We start from the raw sequence: 19,277 nt of genomic DNA on the forward strand, positions 1-19,277 counted from the left end.
AACAAACACGACTCAATAAGCCAAAGGAATGGCCTCATCAGTCACTGTCCTGCCTCCAAACTCTCCGCCAACTTGATTGTGAGCATATATTGAGCATTTGCCAGTGTGTGAGGTTGGTTAAACAAGCACTCGTCATCGTCCTTATCCAGGGCTAGACTTGTGCAGACAGAGCAGAATGCCCTTTAGTTAAATAGACAATAAATAAGTCTTCCAATTAATGGAACAGAGTAACTCTTTTAGTCATGCACACCTCACAGGAAACAGTCGAGCGAAATAGTTTCCCAGTTGTCTCGAAGCGGCAATGACAATCCTCTTCTTCATGTTGTCATCCTGGATGGTGCTTATTGACGTTCCAACGTTGAAATTTGCTATACAGAATGGGGAAAAAAAAAAGAGTATTGACAAATAAATAATGCCGGAACACATTACAACTGATTAAGTGCAGATCTAAAGATATAGAGTATGCCTTCTAGGTACTGGTGAAAGATGAATGGAACAAAAACATGGTGGCATTCAGCTTTATGATGAACGGTGAAAAATCTCACCAAGCAGATCCTTCATCTTCCTCCTCTCTTCTCTGCTGAGCCTTACACAGCTATCAGAATAGGAATCCCTCATGATCTAAAGGAAACATCACATGTTATTCAGAGTATGGCGTCTGCAGGATAGCAGGACACACATGTAAGTATACTGACCTGTTCACACAACAGATTGAGGACGTATGGCCGGTTGAACATCTCTCTGGGGTAGAACACCTACACAGAGGTTTGTGAAGTGAACTTAGAACAACAATATGTCTCTTCAAACTGCCCATGACTACATAGATTAAATGCATTACTATGGAGTAAAATGGATTATTATTAAGAATTAACCCTAATACCAAACACAAATACAAAAATATAGTATAAGCTCCAACCTGGAACACATATTGTCTTCGTGTCATTTTTGTTCCCTGTACCTTTTGTCTCCAGTTTTTCTCTCTCCCTTTCTTGTATGTGACAAGAGTTAAAGGTATAGAACTAATGAGCTAAATCACACCAAAACTGAAGACTTGGTGATAATCTGTGGGTTGATAAATGCAAGCTACAGGTCTCACTCAATATATAGTAATTTGATATGTAGTTAATATAACAAATCTCCTCAAGAATGCTCTGATTGTGTTTGTGTTTATCTTACTTCTTTTCGCAGGAACAGTTTTCCCGGCATGTTGGAGTAAGAGAAGTAAACCCCAGCAGAGAAGCGGTGGAGCTTCGATCGAACACCGTCCTCATCTGGCATTGCATCTACAGATAAACAGTACAGTGAATGCTAGTTTGCATCTGTGCTCATATCATCCTTTAATGCTTAACATGACATGGGAAGAGAAAGGTGAGGAACACCCACTGAGAGATGGTGCAACCATGGGTGGCGGCTCGGGGATGTCCTCAGGTACAGGTGCTGGGTCTAGAGGTGGCGGGGAGTCAGGCGGAGTTGAGGGAGGGCTTCTGGAGCGCTGTGAGCCAAACAGGTCCGCCAGGGAGCGCTGCCTCTGCTTCATGCTGTTGGAGACTACGCGAGCCCTGGTGGGAGGAGAGTCGGGAGGGGACCTTGGACGAGGCTGCTCCTTCTTCATTTGGAGCGGGGGTGGAGGCGGAGGCACCCACTGCTTCTGCACACAGGAAGGACAGGAAAATGTGACAGATATATATGACAGAATAACAAACACAGCTGTAGCACTTGTAATGTTTAAAGGAATATACATTTGGACACATTATATTTGGATCTACAATTCCCTTTTCCAGAATATTCTGACCTTCTGTTGTGGCACTGGTGATTTGTTTTTCAGTTTGGCCAGAGCTTCCTCTTTGGGGTCCATCTTCTTCTTAAAGATTCTTGCAGGAGGTCTAGGGGGGTATAAAAAAATGGAAAAAAATATTACAGAAGTTATCAGGGAAAAAGACTCTTAGAGCTCCTCATTTAGCTGGAGATGAGATGCTCTTCAAGGATTTGTCATCTTTGATTTGACACAATTAGGGGGAAACAACTTTACAATTCATATAAAACATTCAAAGGAACACAGAAGAAGTTTCTTAAATTTGAAAAATTGTTGTCCAGGTTGCCTGTACAGAAATTATGCGTACCATGCAACCACAATGCTCCTTCAGTTTAAACTCGGCCTATGACCTCCGTTGCATGTCAGCCACTTTCTTTAGGTTTCTGCAGTTCTAAGTGAAAGTCATTTTGATCGTGCCTTCCACCACAGAAACAGCATCATAAATTTGCAGAGGACACCACTGTGGTGGGGCTCATCTCTGGGAGGGATGGGACTGCAAACCGGGACAAGTGGAGCGACTGTCAGTATAGTGTCAACAGAACAACTTGATCCTAAACACGACCAAAACAAAGGAGATCACTGTGGACCACAGAAAGAAGACAGACATTCAGCCACTGCTTATTTCTGTGGACTCTGGAGAGGGTTTCTTGTGTTCGCTTCTTTTGTGTGGACATTATGGACAATCTGACCTGGAGCACAAACACAACAACCACTGAAGAATTCACAGCAGAGACCGCACTTCCTGCAGGTCCTCAGGAGCAACAACCTGCCGCAAAGACTGCTGGTGTCCTTTTTTTCTGCTCCATAGAGAGCATTCTCAGTTATAGCATGTGTGTTTGGTTTGCCAGCTACACAACAGCAGACAGAAAGGCTCTACATGTGAGAGACGCCTGGTGCTTCCAGCCCAGCACGGCTCGATTTCTCTAGCCAGACTCTTTTCCTCTGTTGTTCCCAAATGGTGGAACAATCTACCAAACTCTGTGCGTTCTGCTGAGTCGCTTTCAACTTTAAGAGACAATTGAAGAGTCAATTGTTCAGAGAACACCTAGGCACTTAATCAGACTCCACCTTAGGGGTAGAATAAGTCAGGTGGTCCAAACCCAGCACTTATTTAGCGCTGACAAAGTATAAAAAAAAAAAAAGGGGGGGGGGTTGGCAATTTCTTCTGCAACTTGATGGCAACACCTTTGACCAATCGCACTTGAAGCACTTTTTGCACTTACTACAGGTTTTTCCTTATGTCTGAATTCTCGCTTGTGTTGTACGTCGCTTTGGACAAAAGCGTCTGCTAAATGAAATTGTAGAATTGTAGAATTGTACAGAGGGTCGTCAATACTTCCCAGAAAAATCACCAGTTGTCCTCTGCTTTCCCCTGATGAAGTGTACAGCTTTCACTGCCTCAGGAAGGCACAAAATATAACCAGAGACCCCTCCCACCCCGGACATCACCTGAATTTCTGCCATCAAGCAGACGTTACAGAACACTGAAAACAAAAACAAACAGACTCAAACAGTTTCTATGCAAATGGCGTTTATGCACTGAACTCAGGACCCATTAAATAATTCTAGTGCTTAATTGGTTTTTATTGGATGGTTTTATGAATGTTTTTCTATCTTTTTATCACTGTCATCAGCAGCAGTGATTTTTCATGAGAAACCTTTTCTGTACTTATTTTGAAGCTTTGTCTTTCATTTTTATGCATTTTATAATATGTACAATGGCAGTTTCTGATAATTGATAATCAATTATTTCTTTGTGAGCTCTTTGGGATGCTATTTAATCAAAGTTGTAATACTCCGTTCAGAAACTGACATCTCTTTCTAAGAGAGTAGCATGTTAAGTCTCTGAAAGATGTGTTAAGAATCTGAATTTAAACTTCTGTAATATTGAAAATGTTACACAGCAAGCACTATTCAGATATTCTGCTTTTACTTTCATCTCACTTCTATTTTAAACTTTAGCTAAAACTTAAAAACTTACCTACAATGTGTCCGGTTTTATTCAAAATTTAACATGTTGTAATTGTGACTTCACATTTTGTCAGTACAAGAAAGCAATAATAGCAAGAGAAAAAAATCAGATACATTATGCCCTTCCATTGTTTAAACACAGAAACTTTGATTTAAAGTCTTAAATCATAAAACTGCAAGGCCACAACAGAATCCTTCAGGATATCAGATCAGATAAAACCCAGTTCAAATTAGTGGAACGTGTCCAAAGAGGATGAAGTTTTAAAACTGACCTGGCAGACTCGAAGGGTTTGGGCTCCGGTTGGGGTCGGCTGTTGTACCGTTTGATGATGTCTCGAATGTTGGAGGTGGGCTGAGGGTGAGGCTCAGGCTCAGGCTCAGGCCGAGGCTCAGAGGGAGGAGATGGGGTACGTTTTTCTTTTGGGGCCTTCACTTTTCGTTCAGGAGGCGTGGAGGAGGAGGAGTTTATTGTGGGAGAGAAGAAGCAGAAACTGAATCTCAAGCTAAATGCATTTTTAATATGCAGTGAGGAGCAAAAACATCAAGACCACCACTGCCTAATATGCTGCTGGTTCTGTAAGCCACAAAAATGTAGCCTGTTTTCACAAGAAATAGGAAAGTGAGCATGTTTCCATGAATGTGCAATAAGTTCACCCCAACAGCATTGAAGCTGGTGAAGTATCACTAATAAACAGCTGTCAGTTTAGAGGTATGTCTGGTGCAGTTTGACATATTGTAAAAACAAACAAAAAAACAGAAAACATTCTGATATTGTGAATTGAAGATGTTCAAAGTCAACTTTGAGATATCACTTAACTAGACAAATACGAGCTTATTCAGTGTATTTGGAGATCAATTTTAAAATAAATTTGCTTTCTGAGTAATTAGTAGTTTTTGAACTTGTCTCATCTTCTTACCTTTTGGCTTGGGTGCCACAGGTGGGGGAGATGGAGGAGGTGAGTTATGTTGCTCCTTGGGTGGGCTGGGGGGCGCTGGCCGTGGCTTTGGGGTTTTGACTTTACGCTGTTCATGAATGCCTGTGGGACAGTGGAGGAGAAAAATAATGATGACTGAAAAAACCATGACTTAAATAGTACAGTGAGCTGTTACAAAGTCAATTTAATAATTACAAGCAGCGTCGTCACTTGGCGGCCATCTTAGGACAGGGGACTGCTCTGGCGCACTGTACTGTAGTCAATGGTAAGGTGGATGATTTCCTCACTTTAACACTCATAACTCGCTCAATTCTTGATTGATTTACAAACGGTTTAGTTTATTACAAACCTTATTAACGTGGCTATGATTCAGGCTAAATTTCGAAATCGCAGCTTTTCGTTTTGAAAAATGCGGCATAGTTGTGTGTCTTTTCTGCCTGGCTCAAGGCTGAGAACACAATCTGATTTTAAATTATTAGGTTTTCCTGAGACCAACGTTTTTTGAGAACCTAATCTTTAGGCGAAATTACATTCTTTGTGGTGATGGTTGTATTTATTTGCTTGTTAAGAGACTCTGATTGAGACCTTAGACTTATTGTTTGTATACATCTATGCCTGGATTAGTTAGCCTGCAGCCGAAATGCATTGTGGGTAATGTAGGCACCAGGTTCATGAAAAGAAAAGACAACATCTCTGTTTGTAGTGCATTGATTTTGGTTGAGCTTTGTTTTTATCTGTGCATTAGAAAGCTGATAGTAATAAAGAAGTGCAATGCTAAATATTAAAATTACATTTACATCCATTTATGCTGAAAAAGATGATATCTGTGTTCATTTTTTATTTTTTTGCAGTGGCAGCCTGAAGTTTAGAGAAGTGGAAGGTCCTCGCTGCAGTCCTCAAACCAGCAGGATAAAATTCTGAAGATTACAATATAAGTATAAACCATAAATTAAGAATAGTAAGACACTAAATAACCTTTGACTAAAAAGACAGCTAGCAGACAATTTTCATGCCCGAGATTTAGAAATAAATAAATTCAAAAGCTTAACATGATACTGTGCAGCTAGTTAGAGATATTGGTCATCAACCTTTAATCTTGTTTTTTTAAGAAGGCAAGATTAACTTAAAAATTGCCCACTCCATTGTTGTAACTTCAGTTGGTTATGGGACACTGCAAAAATCCTGGAAAATGATTTACTCAAAAGAGTGGGAACCTTGTTATTATTTTTCTTTATTCATTATTTATTTTTGTTCAAATGGCATTATTTTTTTCATTTTAGCATTACTTTTTGTTATTTATTCATCATCATTTATTTATTTTGTCTATTTGAATATTGTAAATATTAAAGATTGACAGTATCATATCTGTGTGTGTATAGCTATTTCTTTATTACCTATCTTAATATAATTTTTATATGAATTCAATGGTTTTAATTATTCTTAAGTAAGCAGAAAAACAAGTACATCTCTGACGTTTATAACAAACCAAGCTGTTGTAAAATCGGTTGAAAATTGAGCAATCTAGAGTGATTTTAAAATCCATGCTCCATTGACTTTAATGTTATGAGTGATCGAGCAGCCCTGTCCCAAGATGGCCGCCATGTGGCGACGTTGCTCTCCACAGGCTGACAGCGCTCATGAGACATCTAGTGTTTGTATATATCTATGGGTGCACATGCCATGGCAATGTACAGCTTCTTTGGCAGCATAAGGGGAGCTACACAATACTTGACAGATGGTTTTCATTGATAAGAAGCTTTATTGTCATTGCAAGGGTTCTCTTCACAATCATGGGGAAGAAGCTGTGTCTCAGTCTGTTGTTGACTGAGTGTGGCTGATCAGTGTGTATCACTAACTGCTGTTTATCAGCTCAACTCACCAATCTTCTGGAAGTAGTCCCTCTTTTCTCTGAATGACTGCAGGTCATCTGGATCTAAATCCTCATCACTTACTGGCTGTTAAAGTAAAGGACAGCATGTTACCACAAATAAGGAGAAAGGACACGCAGTGACAACTTCATGACATTTAGGGAATTAAAAGTTTCTGTATTATTGATCTTTTCATTGATATTAATTAGAAGAAAAAATCATATGAAAACATATCAAAACCAGCAATTAATGTATTTACTAATAAACATTGTGTGTGAAAGTCTGATTTCATACTAGCATTGTTACTACTAAAATTACTAAAACCACTTCTGTCGAGCTACACCGTTCACCATCACCATGATCGGTAGGTTATTTTGATTTACTAACATACGCATCAAGCTCTGTCCACAAATATTCAAATATCAAATGTGGAATAATTTTTATTTTTGCCAAATTTGGGGATTTTTTTTAAATAAAACTTTTAAGGGAAACTTAAGGAATTTTCTTCCTGAAGATTTTGCAAATTCTTATAAATTTGGGGGATTTTTTGCTGAATTTCTGATTTTTTTTGCAGTCAAGGCAACGATATCTTTTGGTGAAGTAAATGAAGACGACAGGAGGGTTAAGACACCTCAGCTTCACAATCCTGATGAAATACAGCTTAAAATAAGTTTTTCTGGCTAATTTTAAGATCTCAATATTCTAAATATCATATCTTATTTTAAGAAATCTTACCAAGCCATTTTTCAGTTGGTCTATTGGCAGATTTTTTCACTTTTTTCAAGTGAAAAGTTCTTGGAAATAAGTTTTTTTGTTTTGTTTTGAGAGGGGCATTTTTTTTTCCAGTGTGGTGTTTTAGTTTTTCCATCCAGAACTTGTTTTGCATTTAACACTTGGACAGACATGATTCATGCCTCACACATACACCACTCACATTACTGATTTTGATAACCTTATACTATTTTGGCTTTGATTTCAGTTAATAAAAAGATTTAATTGCTCTACTTTCTGTTACTCTCCTTTTGTTGTGGCCATCTTAAACCAGGTCGCTGAGAGCCACAAAAATAATAATATAATAATAATAATAACTTTGTTTATCAAGCGCTTTCAGTCAAAGTGCTGTACACAAAAAAAAGTTTAAAGTATTAGGAGATGGACTAACATATTGTTGTTTTAGTATTTTCTCTTAATTTGTTGCACATCTTCTGAAAAACAAGAATGGCACACAGTACAGTATGAGAACATACTACACCTCTGGCTCAGGCGTACGTTGAAGTGTGGGTGCTTTAGGCTGGGCGGGTGCTTTAGGCTGGGCGGGTGCTTTGGGTGGGTGGGTGCTTTGGGTGGGGCAGGTGGGGGTGAGGGTGATGCAGAGGAAGGCGAGCGTGAGCGTTCCCTGGAGTGCCGCACAGACTGACGCTTCTTATTCTTTCTCTGCTGCTCCTGTGTCTGCTGCTGAGACAGAGTCAACGCCTGCAGGGTCATCTGCTGGGCCTAGAAGGATGGAAGGGAAAACAGACTGTGGGCGAGCAAGCAGGGGAGAAGCATACGTATAGATGGAGGAAGGAGTAAGTATAGGCTGAAAACAACTCGACGACACGATTCTGACCATGAGAGCGGCTTGCTGGTTGATGAAAGCCTGCTGCGTTGCTGCCGCCTGCATGGGGTCAGGGACAGGTGGTGCAGCGACAGGAGCCTGAGGCATCATCATGGCTGTGTGGGGACGAATATGACAAACTCTTATACACATTTATTTATGAGACAAAGGAATTTACGGCAAAAACTCAAAATCTTACCAAGTCTGTTTGTCTTATTTTTAGTCGAAATGTCTCATTCCACTTGATTTAAGATAAATTCACTTAACAAGTAACATTTCAGCAAGATGGAGGGACTTGTTCTAGGACTATGCATCTTAAATATCTTGTTAAGTCAAACAATCTTGACATTATCGTGTTTTGATCCTCCTGTTGTCCTGTGGGTCAAATTGACCCTTTTGAAGTTTAAAAATGTGGAAAAAAAACATATTTTCAGTGAAAACTTCTGATGTCCACATTTTCAACATTTTTTGGGAAATTTTTGAACATTTTTGATGGAAAAAAAAGAAATGTTGAAACTGTTCCTTTAAGAACACATAAAAATCAACCAAAATCCTGCGAAATTCGCTGGATTTTGTTTGGTTTTGATGTGAATGTTCTTAAAGAAAATATCACAAGTTTTACTGATATATATGTAATCGCTTTAGATATTTTTAGGATTTTTGGGGAAGATTTTTATTCATTTTTTGAAAATATTTATAATTTTTATCTTTTAAATTTTTTTACATTTTTATTTCTTGCCAAATTTGGGGATTTTTTTTTTAAATAAAACTTTTAAGGGAAACTTAAGGAATTTCTTCCTGAAGATTTTGAAAATATTTATAAATTTGGGGAATTTTTTGCTGAATTTTTGGATTATTTTCAGACAAGGCAACAATGTTTTTTGGTGCCGTAAATGAGGACAACAGGAGGGTAAAGACACCTAAGCTTGACAATCCTGGTAAAATATAGCTTAAAATAAGTTTTCCCAGCTAATTTTAAGATCCCAATATTCTAAATATATCTAATTTCAAGAAATCTTACCAAGCCATTTTCACTTATTCTATTGGCAGATTTTTTCCCCACGTATTTCAAGGTAAAAGTTCCTTGAAATAAGTTTTTTTTCCTTTTTTTGAGAGGGGCTTTTTTTCCAGTGTAATTTCTGCACATTTATATATATTTATACATTTGTATACATGGATGTACATAAATCAAATCAGGCATGCCATTGTCAACTGGGGTCTATATGTCTTTGTTTATGTAAACAAATGAATTTTTCCACCATAATTTTGTTGCAGAGCCCAATGAGCTGCTTGCTCAATTGTGAATGAGTCCACATAGTATTCTTTAAGCCAGTTGTCCATACTAACACAGTTCTTTTTCAGTTTATTACTACTGTCCACAGAAATAGAGTAGCTTTGCTTTAGCTGCTTCCTTAGCAAACATGTGGCGGAACAATAACAAATCCAAACATTTACTATTTATGCCATTCTAGTGCCATTACATGTGCGAAGGGCCATTTCTTTAATCTACAGTGAACAGTTTTAAAGACAGAGTTGTGTCTGAATTCACTTGATCATAGTTTCTTGTAGGGGTTTACCTGGCATGGTTGGCATGGTTTGCATGGCTGGCATCATGGGAGCTCCACCATAGCTGGGCATCGCTGGGTTGACTCCTACACACAGTAAAGGAAAGATTTCACATCTCAAAGACTATGTGTCTCATTGAACTGCTCAGAAGAGAATATCTGTTGGATTTCTCTAATTTTGAAAGGAATTCACCTACTATGTGAAGTGCCCTGTGATGGCACATTTTGTGAATTAGCATTATAGGAAGAAAACTGAACTAAACTGAACTGATCACATAGAGGATTAGCTTATTAAACAATAGTGAAAGGTTATGCTAACCTAAATATTCTAGACACAATCAACCAAGAAGCAACAGTCTTTACACTGCTTTAAAGATGTTCAGTCATATAGTGTATTTTTATGCGTTTCCTAAAGACAAGGGTGTTGCTCTAACTGTGTAAAGCAGTTTGAACCTTTCTGATGATACTATGACATTTACAGAGTTTAAGGGTCAAGGAATTATAAATCTGCAGTTACTGAAAAAATATGAGAAATCAGATCTGTATTTGCAGCTGGTCAGACACTCAAAGCGCTCCATCGAAATGACTTTCTGTTTAAATAGGAGAAACCCATAGAGAATTTGGACTTCTACAGAAAACGAACTAGTCTATTGTCCATTCCAGTAAGTCTGATGTGGTGTGGACAGCTTTAAAAAAAAGACAAAGCAAACTTTTTCTGTGCAAATGAATTAGCAATATTTTTCATAACTAATGGAGTGACAAACTTTTTCTGGCAACAGCAGTACTTTCCCCCAATTTCTCAATGATAGTGTCAACATGCTGACACCATGATGGCTTGAGAAAATCTTCCAACCAGAAAAAGTTTGATTCTTGATGACACACATGAGAACTGATCACTTACCCATAGGATAGACAGGCATGGACATCGGCATACCTGAAAAACAGAATGTCCAGTTTTGATTTCAGTTTACAGAGATTTTTATTTCAAAATAAGATGTCATGAGCTAGAATCCTCTTACAGGTTTTCAGAGACAACATTTTCTGACATAGGCATGACAAACCTGGTGACATTTGCAGTTCTCTGGTTTGATGTTCTCACTTTGATTATGCTATTCTGTATTTCAATACTTCTTTACTAGTTTGCACCTTTTGGTTGTAAACTCTAACATTTTTTTGGCTTAAATAACCTAACTTGTTAAGCCTTAGAAAGAAAATATGAACATTTAATGTAAATGATGCCAACAAATCAGTGGGACAGTTCTATTAAGTTGTGTAATTTATGTGGGGAATGCACGGTACTGTAAAATTTTATGATGAGTTATACATTTATGGACCTGACTCTATATTAAAGAACCTTATCTTTGATCATTAATTTAACATAATTGAGTAGAAAAATCAACTATCACTTTCGGAATTTAAACTTTTGAAATCATTTGACTACATGTTGGCTTATTTGCAAAGATTTCACAGAGTAAATTGCACTAAGGCCAAGATTTTCAAGACATTCTTCTTGCGTTTTACGTGAAAAAAAAGATGATCAACATTTTTAAAAAATGCAAATCATGATAAAAGTGTCTCAGTCGGAACTAATTGAAAGTGCATATGCAAGAATGAGTTGTGATACATGTCAGTATCCCCGCTTCAGCCCATGCTTGGCGTTCTCTTTCTCCTTTTCCCTTCTATTCAGTTTTGCCTGCTTTTAGATTGAGGTTTGGTTTAGTTTTCTCTTAAGCTTAGTTTCCCCATCTTGTATTGGTTCGAGTTTGTTTTATGTAAAAATCTATTATTTTGAATTCTCTGCCCGTCTCTGCCTCATCTGTGTCTGCAAGCAGTTCAGGTGGCATAAAACGCCAAATGTGGCTTTGAACTGTTGTCCCATGCACCTTGCTTAACCAAACTGAGGGGCTTCTGTTTCCCAAACTGAAATCATACTTGTGTGGCTGTCAGTTTCAGAGTACGATGATGAGGTCGTCTAAGCTGTTGAGGAGAATCTAGAGACTCAAGATGTGACCTCCTTCCACAAAGACTTGGCAAAGCTTGAATATTGGTGGACCAAGTGCATTGAAGTTAAAGGAGACTACGGTGAAAATGATGCAAATGTGATGCTGTTTTGGTGAGGCTGAGAAGTTTTTAGAAAGTACCCCTGTATGCTAATTTTTAAGACCCATTTTTTAAGACCCATCTTAAAACACATTATTATTCCCTGGCTTTCCTTCCAGCATGAGACACTGATTTTATTTATTTTTAGTGCCTTTATTGTGCATTTCAGATTTTATTTGTTTTTTAGTGCCTTTTATTTTGCAATTCTATTTGTTTTTAGCACTTTTATTATGTGTCTCTGTACGTATCTCTGTACAGCACTTTGGTTCAATCTGTGGTTGTTAAAAGTGCTATAAAAATAAAGCTGAATTGGACAATTTTGCAGGATTCCTACATGGTTCACTGCATAGGATACACTTTAAAGGAAAATTCCCTGTATTTTTCCTCCTGCCATATTTCCCATTATTGTGTCTGAGGGTCATACTAACTTTGCGCTTCACTTCTCTTGCAGAGATTTGGGAAAACAAGGAGTTGCACACAACAGCATGTGAACAGCAGCAATGGGGCAAGTAGCATGGGCTTCCTGCAGCTTTCCAAAAATGCACCTTTTTGCATGAATGGTTACAGGAATTTTCAGTGTGTTAAAGCTGTTTTGGCAGCACAAAGGACACTTTTCATAATTCAAGTTGATCAGTATGTGCCGTATAATGTAGATGGGTAGCAGTTGTCTTACCAGATCCATACATGGGTCCAATCCCTCCTCCTCCTCTCATCCTGCGATTCAGCATGGCTACTCTTTCCATATCCTACACAGATAAACATGAATGAGTCGTACAGGACAGTATGAATGACAGACCAGCCACAAACAGGAGCAACGGCTGGAAAAAGTGCAGAAAAAAAAAACGTTCAGACTTCCTGACTTCACACACTCAGTAACAGGATACAGACGGTGATAAACAATCCAGCAGGAACCAATGAGCATGCTCAGTGCAAGATAATTAGCAGCAGGCACACATAGTCCTATTTTAATTACAGCCTGAATAACAAGATGAATTGAAGACATCACTGACCGGAGGTCCTTGGTCCAGTACAGGGTCAAATAAATCATCAACATGGTCGACATCCATCTGTCGACCACGCCCTGCAGACAGGTAGAGGTATTTGTTAGTGGAGCAATAACACTTTGGATCTTTACTGACACTAACCACTGTTTCTGTGTCATGCTATTCACTTTCCACTAAAAACTGAGTATGAACTGTATAAACACTACATACACACGTGGACAAAATTGTTGGTACCCCTCAGTTAAAGAAGGAAAAACCCACAATTCTCACTGAAATCACTTGAAACTCACAAAAGTAACAATAAATAAAAATTTATTGAAAATTAAATAATCAAAAACAGCCATTACTTTTGAATTGTTGATTAACATAATTATTTAAAAAAACAAACTAATGAAACAGGCCTGGACAAAAATGATGGTACCTCTATAAAAGATTGAAAACTATTTGACCAGAGTGACATGATTAACTCAGGTGTGTCATTTAATTGACATCACAGGTGTTTCCAAACTCATAGTCAGTCAGTCTGCCTATTTAAAGGGAGACAAGTCGTCACCCTGCTGTTTGGTGAAAAGGTGTGTACCACACTGAACATGGACAACAGAAAGCGAAGGAGAGAATTGTCCCAGGACATCCGAAAAAAAATTATAGACAAACATCTTAAAGGTAAAGGCTATAAGACCATCTCTAAACAGCTTGAAGTTCCTGTGACAACAGTGGCTCATATTATTCAGAAGTTCAAGACCCACGGGACAGTAGCCAACCTCCCTGGACGTGGCCGCAAGAGGAAAATTGATGACAAATTGAAGAGACGGATCGTTGGAATTGTATCCAAAGAGCCCAGAGCAACCTCCAAAGAAATTAAAGGTGAACTCCAAGGCCAAGGTACATCAGTGTCAGATCGCACCATTCGTCGTTGTTTGAGCCAAAGTGGACTTCATGGGAGACGACCAAGGAGGACACCACTGCTGAAAAAAACTCATAAAAAAGCCAGACTGGAATTTGCAAAAATGCATGTTGACAAGCCACAAAGCTTCTGGGAGAATGTCCTTTGGACAGATGAGACCAAACTGGAGCTTTTTGGTAAGGCACATCAACTCTATGTTCATAGACTCAAAAACCAAGCATACGAAGAAAAGAACACTGTCCCTACGGTGAAACATGGAGGAGGCTCAGTAATGTTTTGGGGCTGCTTTGCTGCATCTGGCACAGGGTGTCTTGAAAGTGTGCAAGGTACGATGAAATCTGAAGACTATCAAGGCATTCTGGAGAGAAATGTGCTGCCTAGTGTCAGAAAGCTTGGTCTCAGTCGCAGGTCATGGGTCTTCCAACAGGACAACCATCCAAAACACACAGCCAAAAACACCCAAGAATGGCTGAGAGAAAAGCGTTGGACTATTCTAAAGTGGCCTTCTATGAGCCCAGATCTGAATCCCATTGAACATATGTGGAAGGAGCTGAAACATGCCATTTGGAGAAGACACCCATCAAACCTGAGACAACTGGAGCTGTTTGCTCATGAGGAGTGGGCCAAAATACCTGTTGACAGCTGCAGAACGCTCATTGACAAATACAGAAATCCTTTAATTGCAGTGATTGCCTCAAAAGGTTGTGCAACAAAATATTAAGTTATGGGTACCATCATTTTTGTCCAGCCCTATTTCATTAGTTTGTTTTTTTAAATAATTATGTTAATCAACAATTCAAAAGTGATGGCTGATTTTGATTATTTAATTTTCAATAAATTTTTATTTATTGTTACTTTTGTGAGTTTCAAGTGATTTCAGTGAGAATTGTGGGTTTTTCCTTCTTTAATTGAGGGGTACCAACAATTTTGTCCACGTGTGTATACTATACGAAACTGTTACTTATTTAAACCGACAATTCAGAAAAGTTTGTTACCTTGCTGACGTGTGTGCGAGACGATGTAGGCCCCCTCGTCCCGCACCATGAACCGGGACGAGGGGGCCTACATCCTCTCGCACACCTGGGACACCATCCTCCGGAGACCACCGGACGGCGGGAGGCGTGGTCAGTTTGACAGATTCTGACAGATCTGTCAAACCGACCACGTTATAAAAAAGGACACATCACCAAACGTCAGATGACGCTCTGAGGAAGACAGCAGAAGCTTTTGAAACATAACTAATACATTATTAATGGAAGAACACTATGGAGCAGATCTGACTAGTTTGAATTCCAGTGTTGTTTTGATCCATCCATTAACCCTGTGACTCCTTAACATCATCTGACTTTATCATCTCCACTTACCACTATGTAGAGTTGGTTCTGGTGAAATTCTAGACTAGCCAAGTTGTTGTTTAACCTGTCAGCTTTATAGTTCTAGTTCCCTGTATTCCCTATTTTCTGCCTATATACTTCAGTGTCATTCATTGATGTTAAAGTGCAGTTTTTCAGATGTTTATTGCACATGCTCCCAACCAAACCAGTCCAGGTGGAAGACGATGTGAAGAGAAGCTCCAGAGGATGAATATCACACATTTACGTTGGAAATAAATATCCTTTAATTAGACACTGTCATGCAAAAATTGAATTTCCCTTTAATGATGTTCAAATCTTTGAGTGTTTTGTTGATGTTGGTTTCTAAATGTTTTATGACACTCGGCCCCAAAGATTAAAACCTTTTAAGGCTCACAAGCGGCAACAATTCACACATTATCAACTATCTTTCAGACTAAACTAAGATAAAAAGTGAAAAACTGCCTGATTCCTGCATCATGAATGTAAATCTTTTTGGTTTTTATGACAGTAAAATGAATATATTTGGGTTTGATATTTTATAAACCAAAACAAGAAATGAACTACTGGAGAAAACAATCAACAGATTAATGGACAAAGAAAACGTGTTTTCCAGCATGTATGGCTGAATTCCTCCATCATTACAAGATACATTCAATTATATTTATATAACGCCAGTTACAGGTCAAATTGTCTCAAAATGCTTTATATTTTTGTCATATTTAAAATATGACAAAGTAAGAAATTTAAATTTTAACCTCTTGACTAATCCAATTTATTATTTGGTTTTTAAGAGACGAATCAACAATTAAAATAACTTTCTCCACTAAAACTAGTAAACATGAGGTCAAATAGAAGGAACAGTTTGAAATCCTGCAGTCCCACAACAAGAAGAATAAAATTTCTCAACAAAAACTAAATCTGCTGGTGGATTCCATGAAAGTCCTAATAAATGATGATAAAGTGTGATACTAAAGGTTTGTGGTGCTAAAAATCTCAAAGATATCAAGTTGAACATCTGGATGGAGGTCGATAAAAGTTGACCTCCCTAACGACCATCAACAACTGGTCTTTTCTTTTATCACTCTTTTTCAGCAGAGGTGATGCATAGGGCGTTAACAAGGCATTCACTAATGTTAATTAGGGCCGCTGGAAGAAAACAAATTCTCCAGTCTAGACAGAGACTGATGTTTTATTTCAACAACATACCCACCTTTAAGAGAAGCACGAGTTTCCTCGTGTTTTGCCTTTTTTTTCTTTTGGTCGCTCTGGATTCATCATTTCTTTTCGACATGTTGAAATCTCGCCCTCTGCTCTGCAGCGAGAACCTGCCTGCACGCGCACCCATCATCTGATTGGTCAGATGTTGAATGCTGACAATCATGGGCGTAACCACCATCTCAGAAGTGGGGGACAATTTTTTCAGAGCGATTTATCATTCTCTTACATTTAATTGCACCGTCCTTACTGGCTAAAGAACCACATAATCCCTAACAGCCACAGTGCAATACCAGGGGACCAACGAGGCTAGTTCTTTAAACTATAGAGTATAAAACTTTAAACTATAAAATCTAAAGTTTTAGTGGCCAAACTCTAGTTGAGTTGACAACAATGTCCCTTGAACATCTACTGGACGAGTAACCAAAGGTGCCAAACACTGAACATGAAATGATCAGTACTGCCTGGTTTCTCCCTGCAATAGATATCTTATTTTCAGGAAGTTATAATCTCTCCTTACCTGTAAAGACCCTACATCCTTGTCCCTGCTGCTGGCCTCTGATCCATCTCCTCCCTGACTCTGCTCTTTCTGTTATGGCAATAAACATAAAAAAATGTGGTAAGAAAAATTCTGAAATAGCATTAGGAAGAGTAAAAATTGCAGTAGAATTTAACCTCAAAATCACTTTAACCCATAGATACATATTTTTTCTCAGTCACTTATATATATTTTTTCACCTCTGCAGACCCTGCATGGTCAACATTACTGCTGGCCGCCGCCTCTGGTCCATCTCCTGCCTGACTCTGCTCTTTGTTATGGAAATAATCATTAAAAAATCTGAAAATCAAAATTCTGAGATAGAAAGAGAAAGAGTAAAAAATAGTTGTAAATTTATACCATAGATGGCCTATTCTTTTTTCTCCTCCCTGACTCTCTTCTTTTGGGACCAAAAGACTTAAATACATGGAGAGCAACTGTGAGCACATCTTCTGCCCAGAAATGAAAGAGGACTGGGTTTATTTCAAGAATAAACTAATTAGCAGTAATGTAACAGAGGCAACCACATTTGAATTATTGTCAACTAGCTTAACATATTGATATATTGCCACGTTTTACCTTGTCATCATTTAGCTAACAAGTCCAACATTGTTTGCATCCAACAAGGTCACACAACTTACACGGTTTGTTTGGAAAAAAACTGTAAAGTTTTTTGCTTCTTGCTGGCTCTGGCTGGTTTGCTAAACATTACTCCAGACGCACGTTCAGCACTGCTCAGCACAGCAGCACTAGCCTAGCCGCGCTAGACAACCCACGGCAACTAATTTAATTCTCTGCCAGGGTGGGTCGAGTTACCCTCCATAAGTCACAAGGCTGGATTCTCCTAAAACTGGCCGGACCAATCACCATGAAGTGTAGAGTCAGAAGGCGGGCGTAACTAAGTGACGACAGAGGCGTGACGATTCTGACAGAAACAACCGGCGCACAATAAACAGTTATCTTTCGACTCGGCTTTGGCCACAGCCCTTAAAGATTTGAAGCTAAAATTCAACTTGAAAGATAAACAAAGGACGGCACTGAAGTGTTTCATTGAGAAGAAAGACGTATTTGGACTTATGCCGACGGGATATGGCAAATCCTTAATATACCAGTTGGCTCCGCGGCTCCGCTGGTTGGGAAGCTAATGGGACTTAGCCACAATCCGCCGGTGCTCTCGGAACCACGTCAGCCTATTCGTTGCATTGATTGGTTGTATACCTACCCAATTGCTGCAGAGGGATTTGATAGACAACTTTTTAGCCCGCCTCCCTCCCTGTCCAGCTTCCCTCGACCCTTGTGCCGTCAGAAACATGGGTATAGCATGGCTAGGCTACAGCAGCACGTCTCCTGTGGAACACCTGTTGCCTGGGGACCAGACAGCCTTTATATTGTGTATTACAAATACACATAAAGTCAGTCTGGAACTGCTCCATTGAACCAAATCGAGCCCAGAGGCGGGACTACCGATCACAGCTTGAATTGGAGAGAGCCAATCAGCGTAACACATGTGTGACGCAATCACTAAGCGACCTAACAATTGCCTTTCCGCCATGATGTTTTGTAGTTTTAACAGCTTCCTTCGCCGTACAGGGGTCCTGAGGAAAATCGAAGCTCTCCCTTTCAACAGTGGAGGGCAGCATTACACATTCTATCGTACAGCCTGCCGGAATTAAAAATACATCCTTTTTAAAAAGAAAAGCTTTAAGAGCTGCTTCTTGTTGAGGTTTTAAGGACAAATTCAGCCCGTGCAAAACAGAGGAAAGCGCACGAGAGAAACCTCGCTCTGTTGCGGTCGCCAACTCGGCCCTGAAGATGACGCATCGTTAACTCCCGCCTCTGGTGCTCTGATTGGTTCGGTCTGATCTGCTCGGAGCTTGAAAACCTGTCAAAATGTGTCAATGGAGGAGGGCTAGACCGTATTCCCGTATATTCCTTATAACGGGAATACAGTCTTGCTAAGCTAGGCTAGAACACCTGCGTTAGCATGCGCTCATGGTGCATTCAAAGACGGCTCGGGAAAACACATTACTGGATGCTAATAACGGATTTAGCTGTTGTAACGGCTGAAAAAAGTGCGGGGGACAGAGGGGAGGATGTGGAAAGTGCGGGGGACATGTCCCACGCGTACCCCGCGTCCGTTACGCCCATGCTGACAATCATTGCGCGGTCAGATTACAGGTGGTGTCTTTTTCTCCTCCACCTCACGATATAGCTCATATGCAATGGATGCGCTACCGTGCGCAAATGCGTCCCTTTGCGCAAAACGGCCCCCCTTGCAAGATGAGGCGCGTGTTCTGCGTATAGGGAGGGGCGGCCCTGGTAATATTGCTAGACGATCAGACAGGTTGGCTTCATATGGGGCATTACTGTAGCAAAATTATTTGTCAATATGTATGGAGAGTTGTCTGTCTA

General features: G+C 39.4%; 1 protein-coding gene across 1 annotated transcript; it reads right to left on the reverse strand.

The window, feature by feature from the left end:
• Positions 1-240: 240 nt before the first annotated feature.
• LOC127532773 (unconventional myosin-XVB-like) lies at positions 241-7,909 on the reverse strand. Its single transcript, XM_051944807.1, has 10 exons — positions 7,840-7,909; positions 6,599-6,674; positions 4,702-4,821; positions 4,057-4,216; positions 1,793-1,883; positions 1,384-1,648; positions 1,177-1,283; positions 696-755; positions 546-621; positions 241-368 (listed from the first exon to the last, which is right to left on the reverse strand). Exons 5-10 carry the CDS (start codon positions 1,853-1,855, stop codon positions 241-243), a joined length of 699 nt encoding a protein of 232 aa, XP_051800767.1. The 5' UTR covers positions 1,856-1,883; positions 4,057-4,216; positions 4,702-4,821; positions 6,599-6,674; positions 7,840-7,909.
• Between the last annotated feature and the right edge of the window lie 11,368 nt (positions 7,910-19,277).

This window comes from Acanthochromis polyacanthus, unplaced genomic scaffold (genome assembly GCF_021347895.1).
Source record: "Acanthochromis polyacanthus isolate Apoly-LR-REF ecotype Palm Island unplaced genomic scaffold, KAUST_Apoly_ChrSc contig18, whole genome shotgun sequence".
NCBI lineage: Eukaryota > Metazoa > Chordata > Actinopteri > Pomacentridae > Acanthochromis > Acanthochromis polyacanthus.